Source organism: Tupaia chinensis, unplaced genomic scaffold, assembly GCF_000334495.1.
Source record: "Tupaia chinensis unplaced genomic scaffold, TupChi_1.0 Scaffold000066_1, whole genome shotgun sequence".
Taxonomy (NCBI): domain Eukaryota; kingdom Metazoa; phylum Chordata; class Mammalia; order Scandentia; family Tupaiidae; genus Tupaia; species Tupaia belangeri.
This window is the reverse complement of record NW_006159525.1, coordinates 4,758,923-4,772,658: the sequence shown is the minus strand read 5'-3', so window position 1 is coordinate 4,772,658 and position 13,736 is coordinate 4,758,923. Positions and strand designations below refer to the sequence as shown.

At 47.1% G+C, this 13,736-nt stretch overlaps 1 protein-coding gene across 4 annotated transcripts in view; it reads left to right on the top strand.

Annotated features, from left to right (window-relative positions):
- PFDN4 (prefoldin subunit 4) overlaps nt 1-10,095 on the top strand; it is a 59,909-nt gene extending 49,814 nt beyond the window's left edge. For 2 of the 4 annotated variants that reach the window (XM_006141897.3, XM_014582310.2), the window contains exons 2-4: nt 5,206-5,313; nt 6,356-6,496; nt 9,699-10,095. In XM_006141897.3, the coding sequence (XP_006141959.1) occupies nt 5,206-5,313; nt 6,356-6,496; nt 9,699-9,830 (381 nt within the window). In that variant the 3' untranslated portion in view covers nt 9,831-10,095. Of the gene's footprint in view, nt 1-110; nt 144-3,094; nt 3,993-5,205; nt 5,314-6,355; nt 6,497-9,698 lie in introns of those variants that run through there. The other 2 variants (XM_006141898.3, XM_006141896.3) reach the window with 2 other exon arrangements.
- The last annotated feature ends 3,641 nt before the right edge of the window (nt 10,096-13,736 follow it).

The following is a 13,736-nucleotide window of genomic DNA, read 5'->3' as shown; positions in this document are numbered from 1 at the left end:
GGGGCGGGGGCGGGGGAGGGAAAGAAGTCTGGAATAAAAGCCCTGATGGTGATGGAGGCCTTCCCGGTGATGGAGGCCTTCCCGGTGCTGGGCTCAGGGATTCGCGTGTTCCGTGCGTTATTTTAATGTTTCCCTCCTGGGAGGTACCGTTTCTTACAATTCATCAGCAGATGACAAAGCAACTCCCCAGCCTTGATATATATATATTTTTTAGGTTTTTGCCGCAGGACGTGTGTGCTGCCAGAGAGAGCAATACAGAGGGAAAGTGAAAAATCACCGCGGGTGGCAGTGGGGTGGGAGTGGCCATTCCGTCCCACGTCCCACGAGAGTTTTGACCCACCTGGTCAGGGATTTGAACCGCGCCAATCATGTGGGAATCCAGTCAAGTTAACCACCACCCCTCCTGCTGGTCCCGCACCCCAAGTCTGTTTATAACTTTCCTGGGGATCTCTGCCCAGTGCCCTGGTTGAAGGCACCTTCCTTCCAGGGTATGCGCGTTTGTGGCCATTCCCCTGTCAAGACCAGGTTCCAACCTCCTTTGCTGTCCTCCTGCTGGTACTACATAGTCTGTTCTGTGCCTGGTGCAGAGTGACCAACTCACCTGCCACCCCAGGAGGAGGGATGCCAAGCCCGGGTAGCCCCAGCCTGCTGGGGTGGGCGCCTCTGCTCTGCCCTACCCAGTAGGGAGCAGGGCTCGGGGTCATGGAGGTTCCTGTCACCTGTGTTAATCGGACCCTCTGGGTCTGGCCTTTCATTCCCTGAGAGCATTGTGGTTCTGTCTCATGTCCCCGTCCCCTTGCCCCCCCCAGCTGTGGCGACCACGTGGAGGGAGGCAGAGAGCGCTTTGAACCCTGGTTTTGTCTCTGGTGGCCATCTCTCCCTTTCCTTCCTGCAGTACCTTGTGTTGGGCATGTGGTATTGGCGCAGTCTCAGTCTTCAGTGCCGGAGGTGACAGCAGGGAGCAGCAGGAACGTCCCGATCCCCTGTCCTCTATCTCTGTAGAACTCACGCTCTAGAGGAGGCAGGTGTCCCTCAGAGGCTCACACGGAAGACTAGAGTTCCCAAATCTGCTGAGGACTGGGAGGAAGAGAACTTGTGCAGCGAGGGCCAGTGGGGTCTGTTGGAGGGTCTGAGACGGCTCTCTTGGGATGTCCTAGCTGAGTGCTGTGCCTCTGATAAGGAGGGGAGGGAACGCTGGCAGAGGAGGAGCATGGCATCTCTGAGAGGCAGTACCTAGTATATTTCATAGAAGGCCAGCCGGCAGAGAACGAGGGGCCGAGTGGCTGGACCAGGATGAGAAGACGACATGCGATGCAGTGTACAGGAGCCCCTTCATCTCAGGGGCCGTTCAGACAGGGTACAGAGCAGTCTTCCCTAGATGTCTCCAGGGTTGGGAGTCATTCCCCACTTCCCCACAGGAGAAAATGTGCAGGCATACCGAGTGAGTGAAATACCTGTCTTCCTTTTCTTTTCCTTTTTTGCCAGAGGGCAGGTGCGCTCCCCATAGAAGGAGAAAGCACCGGTCCTGGGGATGGGCATGCAACATTCTCATCTCCTGTTTCTTCCTCCTTGCAGGATTTTGGGCCTACACACACATGCACCCGGCATATTTTTCAAGCTGCCAGGTTCAGGACTTGAACCACACTAAGAAGGTCTTGGAGTCCATGGAGCCAATCCAAGATAGCCCTTTGAATTTAATAAGATGTAAATTGTTGGACCAGCAGGTGGTGTGGCTAAGGCACTAGACTCCCACATGGGCAACCAGGGTTTGAGTCCTGGGCATGGCAGCTTGCTTTCTTGCTTTTTCTCTCTCTGGTGAGTGTGCATGCCCTATGACAGAGTTTAAAAATAATAATAATTCTTTAAGAAAAAGTAAATTGTGTGCAGTTTTAATGTTTATAGCGTACTTTCCCTCACACTGGCCATGAATTCACTGGTGACAGGGTTTAGATGATTCGTTCTAATTGTCACAGTTCTGTTTTCTAGGACCTGGTTCTTGTTCTAACACTCAGATTTCTGTTTATTGTCTTAAATACACGTGTTCCCTCCTCAGAGAGGCTGTCTTTGGCCTCTATCTAAAGAACCTCCATTGACTCCCCAGCCCCCCAAAACCTTCGACACCCGCACCGTTTGGTCTCAGTGTCACATTTATCTCCATCTAACATAGCCCTCTTCATCTTGTCAGTGCCCACCTCCCCCATCTGAGCACAAGTCTTTAACTCCACTGCTATGAACTTGTGAAGTCCCTCATACTGTACGTGCCATTTTCTGGGGAGTAAATCCACCTCTCAACATCCGTGCCCTCCCAATTAGGAATGACCTCCTCTCTGCTAAGATCCAGCTTCAAGAAATGTAAGAGCATTCTAGAACAGTGAGATTGAAGCAGATGTTGCCTCCCTTAGCTATCGGGGTGCAACCTCTGCTGTGAGCAGCAGCACTCCATGGGCAGCACGCCGTCTTGCAGGGCACGATTGACTCAGAGCAGCCTCAGCCTGTGACCGCAGTGGGGGGCCACCATAGGGGCCAGGGCATGCCAGTGGCTCCCATTTGCCGGGGAAGATGGCAAGCAGGTAGCCAGATTCTCGTCACCACTTTCAGAAACTGTGAGTCTGTTTGAGCATGACTTCGATCCACTTTCAGAAACCACGTTTCGGGGCCAGCAGTTAGTGTAATGGCTATGTCACTGGACTCCCATGTAGTTGACCGCGGTTCAAGTCCCAGACCTGGTGGCTTAAAACTCACACTGGGCGTGTGTGCGTGCATGCTGAAGATCCTTGGGAGTAGAGAAGGAGGAGAATGGATTGTGGCGTGGCCATCCCCCTGGGGGGTGATTTCTCGCTTTCTGTCTCTCTGTCTCTCTCTGTCTGTCTGGAGAGCGCACACGCCTAATAGCAAAAACCTCTCCCCTCCAAAAAAAGAAACCACGTTTCGGCCTCAGTTACGTGTCAGGCAGGCCCTGTCTGTGCTGGGTGCTTTCCTGTGGGCTTCCCTGTGAAGTCCTCATGGTGACAAGTGCATCCGTCATACATATTAAAGTGCTCCGGGGCTCAGTATTTACATAGAGTGGCTTAGGCTCCGGTAGGCAGGGCTCTCTATCTGCTTAGGGAGTGGCTGATTCTCATCAGCGGTTCCTCCGAATCGAGTACAGGGATGTCTGTGTATCCACTTCGCTTTGGCTTTAGTGTAGCTCAGTATTTCCCGGTTTCCGTATTCATAAAAATGCTGGTCATGCCATGTGGAAAGGAGTTTTCAGGATGTGCTTTGGGTTTCTGCTGATGGGCCTGATGCCCGTAAGGTGTTAGAGGGATGAGAACCTGGTAGGGAGGGTGCATTTTAGGTGGCGGCCCTTCTGCTCTGACCGTGGGGCTCTGTGTCACATGAGACTGCCCTTCAGCCTCTGGAGAGGACACGTCCCCATACCTTATGTCATTGGTCACAAGAGGCCAGGCAAAGGTTGGAGTGTGTGATACTGGGAACACTTTATTGTCACTGGAAAAAAAGCCAAAATAGGCCTTCGGTACGAACCACTTTTACACACACACACACACGCACACACACACCTTTCTCCCTTTAAACTCAAGCACTTTTGCTTTTATAAGTGAGGGGAGCCCTCAGAAGAGTCTGGTATCTGTGTGTTTGTTTCTTTTTAATACATGGAATGCCTTTGAGAATCTGATAACAACCAAGGACCCTTACTGCTTCTTCCAAACATGCAAGAGCCTCCGTGCACACTTGGGCTTGCACTCACACATACGCACTTTTGCCTTCAATTTCCAAAATCTCATGGGCCTGTCAGTGGGCTGGAGCGAGACTGCTGGGGTTGAAGTGGACCCTCCCCCCCATGTAGCCCACTGTGTGGCCGTGAGCAGCTGACGTCAACCCCGAGCAGCAGTTTCTCCACCTGGAAGGTGGTCGTGCTGGCGATGTCACTTGGCAAGATTGTTGGAGGACTAGCAGGCACGGTGAAGCACTTAGAAAGTTCTTGGCACACAGTAAGCTAACACACACTGTTAGCTCTTATTTTTTATTTTATAGATATGCTATCTAGGCATTCTTAACTTTATTTGCAAATTTAAGCACACTAAATATTTTTAACATTAAACTTTCCGTTATCATGGCCAGCAGGTGGCATAGTAGTTAAGGCATTGGACTCCCACGTAGCCAGAGTCCCAGATCCGCAGCTTGAAATTCATGCTGGTGGGGCCAGCAGATTGTGTAGTGGTTACGTTGCTGGACTCCCACTTGACCAGTCGCTATTTGAATCTGATGGCTTGAAAATCACATTGGGTGCTTGTGGGTGCGTGCCAAGATCCATGGAGGAGAAGGGATTGTGGCATGGCCATCCTCCCTGGGGGCTCAGGGGAGATGATTTCTCACTTTTCCTTTCCCTCTGTCTCTCTTTTCTCCTCAGCGAGCACACGTACCCTAAGGCAATAATCTCTTTTAAAAAAAGGAAAGAAAGGAAAAACTCCTGCCAGGCTTACGCATGTGTGGCCCAAATTGCAGGGAGGTGGCGGGGGAGGGATCGTGGAGTGGCTGTCCTCCCCCGCATCCTTTTTCTCTGTCTCTCTGGCAAGTACACATGACCTGTGCCCTCCTCCCCCCCAAAAAAGAAAAATCAGTTATCATTTTTAGTGAATTATACCTTATTAAGACATGTAAATGGGTTCTACATGAAAATAAACAGCTTTTATTATTTATCTAATAGAGCCACTGAAATACTTGGTGACCCTTTTGCTGGTAGAACAAATGGGTTAAAACTGTGGAAATTGTCTGGTTTCTGATTACTGCAATACACGCACGTTCAGTTTGACTCTGGGTTGGAGGAAGGCCACGTCTGAGGCACTTACCAGTATATTTAACCATGTATCTCTTTATTTCCTGAATGTCCTTGAAGTCTACTCTAGGCCAGATGTCGAATAAGATTTCCCTGTCTTTTTAAAGTACTAATTGATTATATTTGAAATATTTTTGTAGCTTAGGAAATACTCTGTAGAATCTTGGGAACAGTTACAGATCTGTGAACAAATTTTAAGCTCATGGAGCATAAAAATAAATCAGGTGCTTATTCGCGATGTTTCTGTACTGCTGTGATTTTCAACTCTATCAGGACAAATGGCATATTGAGTTTTTGGAGTGATATAGAAAGCTAATCTATAACTCATCCATTAAGATTCTACAAAAAATTAAAACCTTTTTTTTCAGGCTGCAGAAGATGTCAATGTCACTTTCGAAGATCAACAAAAGATAAACAAATTTGCACGGAATACGAGTAGAATCACAGAGCTAAAAGAAGAAATAGAAGTAAAAAAGGTATTGAAACTATTTATCTAAGAAAAGTAGAGGTTTTTTGTACTACAGCATCTTAAAACTCAGTTCAGTTAGCGAGTGATCATCTCTCCCTGGGCTGTTTGTTGCAGGTAACACAATTCACTAATAAAAGTAGAAAATCATTTAAGGGATGCGAGAGAACTTAGAGTTGTGGCAGGAGGGCTCTGATCTAGGTTCAGGTCCCAGGAGCAAGTCCTGGCGCCTCTAGTTATCAGAGGGCATGGCTGACAGTGGACGTGCTGCTGTTGCCGCGGTCCCAGAGCCAGCTGCCCCTGAGACAGGAAGCTGCCTGCCACCCGTCCCTGGAAATCTGAGCCTGGTGCACCGCCTCATCAACTCTCCCGAGTTGAAGTCTCGTTCAGTGCATCTGATCGGGAATGTTTACGTTATCATTTGCTTACACCCTCTTAGCAAACAAGCCTGAGAGATACAGTTTTGTTTTTTGCTTTTGTTTTTGGAGAAGGCGGAATTTATCAAGTGGAAAATTGCCAAAAGTAGAAGAAATTTTCAGTGACCTGCTGCCAACTGTTGGGTGCTTACAGCAATCTGAAAACACCCAGAGGGCAATGTGTTAGCTCTGCATGCTTCCTTAGGAAATGTCATCTAAGACGTAAGATGCTATAACCTTGAGTGCAGTAATGCCTTCAAAAAGTGGTCCCTCAGAGCCGGCGTCTCCACATTAAGACTGGCTCTTGGCTTCGTTTAGAAATTGAGTACACGAGGGAACCAGCAGTTAGCACAACGGCTATGTCGCTGGACTCCCACGTAGTCGACCGCGGTTCGCGTCCCGGACCTGGTGGCTTAAAACTCACGCCGGGCGCGTGTGCGTGCGTGCCCAAGATCCCGAGAGGAGAATGGAGGAGAAGGGATTGCAGTGTGACCATCCCCCCTGGGGGGTGATTTCTCACTTTCTGTCTCTGTCTCTCTCTGTCTGGTGAGTGCACGCACCCTATAGCAAAAACCTCTCCAAAAAAGAAAAAGAAATTGAGTACACGATTGTTGTTGTCTACTTTTGCATTTATAGAAACAACTCCAAAATTTAGAAGATGCTTGTGACGACATCATGCTTGCAGACGACGACTGTGTAATGATACCTTATCAAATCGGTGACGTTTTCATCAGCCATTCTCAAGAAGAGACACAAGAGATGCTAGAAGAAGCAAAGGTATGTTGAAGTCGTTCCCCGAGGTGATGAAGCCTAACACCCGTTAGGATTTATATCTTTATAAAGAGCACATCATTGTGAATGTAGAGAAATAATGGCTGCCTACCTGATATCGAGTGGTCTGTTACAGCGTCACAGCAGCCCGGAATGTTCTGCCAGCATCGTTTTATTTAAGCCCACAGTAGCCTGTTGGTATCCCCGTTCAGAGGTGAGGGGTAGAGGACTGGAGAGTCTGGGGTTTATTTGCAGTGACACAGAGACCGTGGTCTTCTGACTCCAGGGCTTTGATGTGAGCTGGAGGTATGAATACAGCATAGCATGCAAACAGAAAAGAAAACCCCTGTAATCCTGTATCCGGAGTGGAACGTTTTCATGCATTTCTTTGATGTTCTCTACCTCTTTCCTCTAGTTTTGTTTCACATGCAGGCCAGTCCACATTTTAAGGGGTATTTTCTTTGATGTTCGCTTGTCTGGCAGATTCAGAGGGAACTGCTCTGGACAGTTCTCACCCTTTGAAGACATGAGTCTTCCTGACCGTTGACTGTCATGCTGATGGACTCTGAGTAGGTTCCTCATTGCTAGCATTATTTTTTCCCAGTATTTTGCTACAGTAACATTGCAGTGAGTATTCTAACACATAAATCGTTGTTGACATTTACGGACTTGTTTTAAGGAAATAATCAGAGAAGTGATTACTGGGTCAGTGTGGATTAGAGACATTTGCTACGTGGTCCGAAATTCCTTTCCAGTTCACACGCCCTCCCGCTGCATGAGACTGGCACACGTGTTTGTGTTGAGAAGCTGGTGGCAGCTAACATTTCCTCATTGGCTTAATTAACTTGAATAGTACTTAAAGTGAAAATCTCCCTTCTTCACATGTCATAAAAAGTAAAATTCCCTGTGAATTAGCCCACATTAGCAAGCCCTGGGAGAACTAAATGTTTTACTCCTGGGTCTTTCTAGTGTCAGTTTATTTTGGTGCAGAAAAGTTTGAAATTCATGCATAGTTTTTTCATAATATGTATTTTCTGCAAAACTTTTGAAGACTCTTAGGATTTCTGTCTTCCTTATATTTAAATATTTCTTAGTCATAATTCCTGGGATCTAGGGCAAAATAAAACATACTTGGTCTCCTGTATGGAACAGTCTAAATGAAAAGAAAGCCAAGCAAGTAAAGCTAATAACGAATAGAAAGCTCTATGGGGTTAGAGGGGTGGCTTGAAAGACACAGAGCAGGGGACCCGAACTAGTGTGGACACCAGGGGTCAATGAGGGGATCCCTGGGGATGCATTGAGACAACTACTGAAGAATCAGTGGGAAGGACCTGGAAAGGGAGAGGGGAGCTGTTTCAGATGGAAGAAACACGATGTGTGAATGGTGCAGACGATCCTGGTATAAAAATTGAACTGAAAGTTTTGTTTGCTGAAGATTCAGGAGTTTTGAAATGGGGGCCAGATCTTGGAGGACTCACAGTTGGGTAATTAAATTGCACCTCATCTTCATAAGGTCAGCGAACCGTGTGATGGGCCCTGTGGTCTCTGCCACTACACTGTGACAGCAAGATGTGGGAATGAACTTGCAGGGCCGACTTCACAGAGACCAGCTGCAGGCTAGACTTGGCCGGAGTTTGCCCAGCCCTGTCCTAGAGCAGAGAGGAGCCTTTCAGGGCTTCTAAGAACAGAGTGATTTGACCTATGATTTTAAAATAATGTTCTAGTGTCTTATTTTACTTATTCACTGGGTTTCCTAGGAATAGGGATTTTATCTCCTCCTGATAGCTATACATCTTGTTTCTTTTTCTTTGTAGTTCTCAAGCTTTTAGCATGCATCCGAATCAGAATCACCCACAGGGCTTGTTAAAAATTCAAATTATGGGGACCAGCAGATGGTGTAGTGGTTTCGTTGCTAGACTCCCATGTAGTCAACTGCAGTTTGAGCCCCAGATCTGGTGACTTGAAACTCATGCTGGGCATGTGTGCCCAGGATACCAGGAGGATAATGGAGGAGAAGGGATTGCAGCGTGGCCATCCTTTCTGGGGGGGTAATTTCTTGCTTTCTGTCTCTCTTTGTGTGGTGAGCGCACGTGCCCTTTAACAAAAATCTCTCTCTCAAAAAAAATTCAAATTATGAGGGCCAGCAGGTGTTGTACTGGTTAAAGTGCTGGACTCTCACATGGCTATCCACTGTTTGAGTCCTGGACCAGGCGGCTTAAAAATCATGCCAGGTGTATATGTGTGTGTGCCCTAAAATCCTAGGAGGAGAAGAGATTGCAGCGTGGCCATTCCCTCTGCGGGGTGATTTCTCACTTTCCCTCTTAATGTCTCTCTCCAGCAAGTGCATGTGCCCTAAGGAAAAAACCTTAAGAAAACAAAATTCAGATTATGGAGTTCAACCCCAGGAAGTTCCAATTCAAGAGGCCTGGGGTACAGCTCCTGAATTCGTATTTCTCGTAAGCGCCTGTGTGATTTTGCCCCGAAACTGATCGGGAAGTCACACCTGGGCATAACCGGTCAGATTTCTGTAGAGTAACGTTGCCAGTGTTGGGAGTGCTCTGTTCCTGGTGTGAGGGATGTGCCATTTGTCTGATTTCAGATGTTTTTGTCACGCCTAGGAAGAGTTCTTTCTTTGAACCTAGCCTGGAAGTAACTTCTACATCTCATGTGGGCAAAGCTGCTTTATCTTACAAAAGAGCCCCCCCCCCTTTCAGAGTACAGTTGGGAGGGGGGCATCATCAGTGGGAAGTTCTGGCAGATATAACCACATTGTTCTTAATTATTGTGGTGGTGTGAGTTTTCATCATTTCGTTTAGTTTTATAGGATTTTTGTGGGAAGATCGGAGAGCTGTGTTTGAAGCCAGGCAGGCCCAAAGTAAACTATTTATAGAAGTCTTTTTATGTGATTATTCATGATATAGTAATTTAGGAATTAGTTTCATTTTAGCGGTTACTTTTTAAAATTTTTATCAGTAGATCTACAGAAACTGAGAGAACAAGCTTCATTCTGTGATAAGCAAATATAGAGAATGATTTAAAAGTATCTCCTTTTGGACTTTTGGTGTAGATTTAGTTATCAGTGTTACTTAGCTGTCTGTCCAAGTTCAGAAAGCTCCTGACCTAAAATTCTTGCCTAATATTATTTCAGGACACAGATGCTCAGAAATCATCAACTGAATAGAGTTAATTTTAACTATTTTTTTTCCAGAAAAATTTGCAAGAAGAAATCGACGCCTTAGAATCCAGAGTGGAGACGGTTCAGCGGGTGTTAGCAGATTTGAAAGTTCAGTTGTATGCAAAATTTGGAAGCAACATAAACCTTGAAGCTGATGAAAGTTAAACATTTTATAAGACTTTTTTTAAGTTGTTTAATAAACTTGAATATTCTTTAAAATGATAATTTTCCTTCTTTAAATGACATGGAAAGGAAAACTTTCTTTTTAAAAAATTTTTCATTTATTTAATGGAAACTTGCCTATTTTCACATGTCTTACTTATTTATTTTATATTTTTAAACAAAGGCGGTATTCATCTATGTATTTTGCTTAACGATTATATCAAGTCTAGGAGCTTTATGTCGTGTTATTAAAAACAGTTAAGCAATCTTTTATGTTTCTATATTATCATTTAGAGTATTTGTTGTCATGTTCATGTACGAGAAAAGTTAACGGTTGTGCCACGCCTGCACGTCCGATTTCAATTTCTGTCCAGTGATGGCGCAAACACTGCAAAAGATGTCCAGTCCTGCGTCCGCCTGCTCACTTCCCAACTGGAACTTTGTCGTATGCTAAAGAATGTGCGTACATATTTAAACGTGGATACACATTGTGCTTTATCACACACGTCAGTGTCTCAGGTTTTGGTGGAGGACTCGGAGATGGTCAGACGTTTCGAGGCAGGTAAAACTTCACACAAACAGCAGAATAACTAGATGTGCAGAAAGAAATGTCTAGTGTGTTTTATTTTAATGATATGTTTAAGACTACTGCTCTGTACTTACTTGGGTTTTATATTGCTTATGATATGGAAGTTAAATAGCTTCATATTGAAAAGTAAGGTTTATTTCTTAAATCAAGAGAACATGTACCTTCTACTCCCTCCCAAAAAAGACATTGGGATTTGGAAGATCTCAGTATGTTAATTTTCCAGCAGATGGCACTGATATGCCAAAATATTAATGGAAAGATCATAACAAAAATGAGGATTTTTTTGGACTAAATAGGCATAATTTTAGAGGAAATATTTTTTAACCTTCAAGGCTAAACATTATATATGCAATTTTTTTGGTTAAATGTTTATATAAACATTAATTCAAGCTTAAAGATAGAGGAATACATAATTTCTAGAATTCTCAACATAAAGGCAATCCTTTAAATGGCAGCAGATCTTCCCCAATAGTGATACTCAGATTCTAGAAGATGAGCCCTAGAAGGTTTTTCCTTGGGTATGTTGGTTTTCGTTCACTTAGCGCCAGAACCTGGGGAGGTAGTTCCATCAGGTTGCAGCAAGAAACACGTAACTCCCCAAGTATAACCAGAGCAAACTTCGGCCATGATTACAGCAGTGGAGGCCATCCGTGGGCTGTTGTACCTCCCAGGCAGGGAGGGAGCAATTCCCCCTTCACTCTGGAACCCAGGGATGGGGAGGACATAGCCACTGTTTGTCGTCCCTACATTAACAAGTAGAGGACTAGACGCACTGGCTCCATTTTCTCCCTCCCACCCCCATCTGCCTGGGTGCCGCCCTGGGCCATGCCCACCTGGAATCCAGAGATCACCCATCACAGCTGCGCGCAGGTCTGGGGAAAGGTGTGAGTCTGGAGGGCCACGGAAGATCCAGCCAGGACGGCTGAAGTGTAACCCACTAGTAATTTTAATATAAAATTTAGATGACTTATATGGCAAGAAGCTGAATTACATTATGGGCTGAGATTTCAAATTTTGTCCTGCACCATTACCACGTGAACTTAATACAAAATACCTTCTATATCCAACGTCAGAGGGGGTGGGAGATGTTCAGGGTTGAGATTCGAGGACCTGAGAAATGCTTGATTCTCATTTTAAGTCAATTCCAAAGCGTCCCTGGCCATCAGGTTTGTTGAGAATAAGTCCACTGGGCTGGTGAGGACTGGTGACACCTAGCATGTGTCGAGTCCGAGATGGAAAGATTCCCCCCCCCCCGCCAGCAGCAGCTGAGAGTCTTGGTCTTGGATGCGGCACTGCTTGTTTGCTTTTAAGGCCAGAAGGCTGAATTTTTTTTTTTTTAAGAGGTTTTCGCTATAGGGCACGTTTGCTTTCCAGAGAGAGACATAGACAGAAAGCGAGAAATCACCCCCCAGGGGGGATGGTCATGCCACAATCCCTTCTCCATTCTCCTCTCGGGATCTTGGGCACCCACGCACACGTGCCCGGCGTGAGTTCTAAGCCACCGGGTCCTGGACATGAACCGCGGTCAACTACTTGGGAATCCAGCGACACAGCCATTACACTAACTGCTGGTTCCCAGAAGGCTGATTTTTTGTGCAACCACTGTTTTGAGATGGTGCCACTATCTTTTTTTTTAAGCAGTGGTGGTTAAACAAAAGACAGTTACATCAGTTTGACCCCTAAGCTGCCAGTTTGCAAACTGGCGCACAGGGTGCTACATCCAGGCCTCTGATAGGAAGTAGGCAGGAGATAATCGCCTCTGTGTCAGAGCCCTGAGTGTCTTTCATGAGAGGTAGAAGGCCTGCCCGACAGTCTCCATGCCACAATCCACTCCAACCTCAGCGGGTCCAGAAAACAGCCTGCCAGGTGCACCCAGCGCCCTCAAGGAGGTCCCCGAGTGTGAACCCAGGACCTTTCCCATGTGGGCCCGGCCGCGTTACCGCTGAGGCTCTCCTGGCCCCACACTCATTCTTAATACCTCTCAGATCTGCCTGCTTTTCATCTCCACAACCACCACCACACCGGGCCAAGACTTAAGCTGTAGTCGAAAGCGTGACTAAGGGAAGAGGGGAAGGAAATGAGGAAATGCCATTTGAGATAGAGGAGGGTTTTTTTTTTTTTTTTGGAGGTTTTTGCTATAGGGCGTGTGCGCTCGCCAGATAGACAGAGACAGAGAGATAGAAAGCGAGAAATCACCTCCCAGGGGGAATGGCCACGCGGAATCCCTTCTCCATTCTCCAGATAGAGGTTTGGACAGCTGCAGTCTAGGCAGAGCCTCTGAAGGCTCCACTGTTTACTGCGGGAGGCGGAGGGATACCAGATATGCTTTCCCCTGCGTGCAGTCCGTGGGCAGAAGAAATGAAGGCGGGCCGGGACTCGGAGAGGAGAAAGGAGGTGAAACGTGCAGAACTTGACAGTGATTGGGGAGATGAAGGTGAAGGCAGGGAGCCAGAGAACTTGGTTTTGAGCACAGCCCAAATAAAGCCTGCAATGGCTTTTCTTTGGCGCATAGTTTTGAAATGGCATTTGTTGCCACAGTAAAATTCAGCGGTCTCACATAAAAATTCCCAGTCTGGCAACAGTGCAACTGTATTTCCAAATGGCGACCTCAGCTGCTTAGCCCTTAGAGAAAACTGGCTGTCTTCAGTTCGCCCCAGTCCCCACCTGCCTGCTTTGCTCATTTCTGCCACCTGCCTGGTGCCTGTCACATTTGTCTCGCGACCTCTGGAAGCCTGCGAAGGCAGCGAATGTGGGTCTGCAGTTGTTTGGAGAGCAGGGCTGGGCGGGGAGCAGGGCTGGCCCCGGGGAGAGAGAAGAGCCTGAGTGTGGCCTTGAACACCAGTTACGGTGGAGAAACGGAATTGGCAGTTGGAAAGGTGCGTTGAAACTTGGGGTGTGAGGACTAGGAGGGCCCATTTGAGAACCCTTGTGCCCCCAGAGAAATGCTTAACATTTAAGGTACGACTTTCAAGTCGCCCAAGAATCCTGTGGCTGCAGGTTCCGGTTCACTGGGTGCGAGGTCGGGGCTGAGCGTCTGCATTTGTCTACCACGTGGGAACCCAGTGCGTTAATTTCCAGGCCAGCTGAGCGTCTGCATTTGAAACGAGCTTTCCGATTCCGCCGGGCGCTGTGCGCGCGGTGCGCGGACAGCTCAGGACTAGCTCGTTCCGAGAGACGGCGGAAAGCAGCAGTCCGAGACAGGAGTGGGCTGAAGGCAGAAGTGGTGAACCCACGGATGGTCCAGGACGGTGGACGCGGGCTGTGAAAACGGAGCTCTGCTTGCCGGGAGGAAGTCCTCGCTTTCTTCGAAATGGTCAACC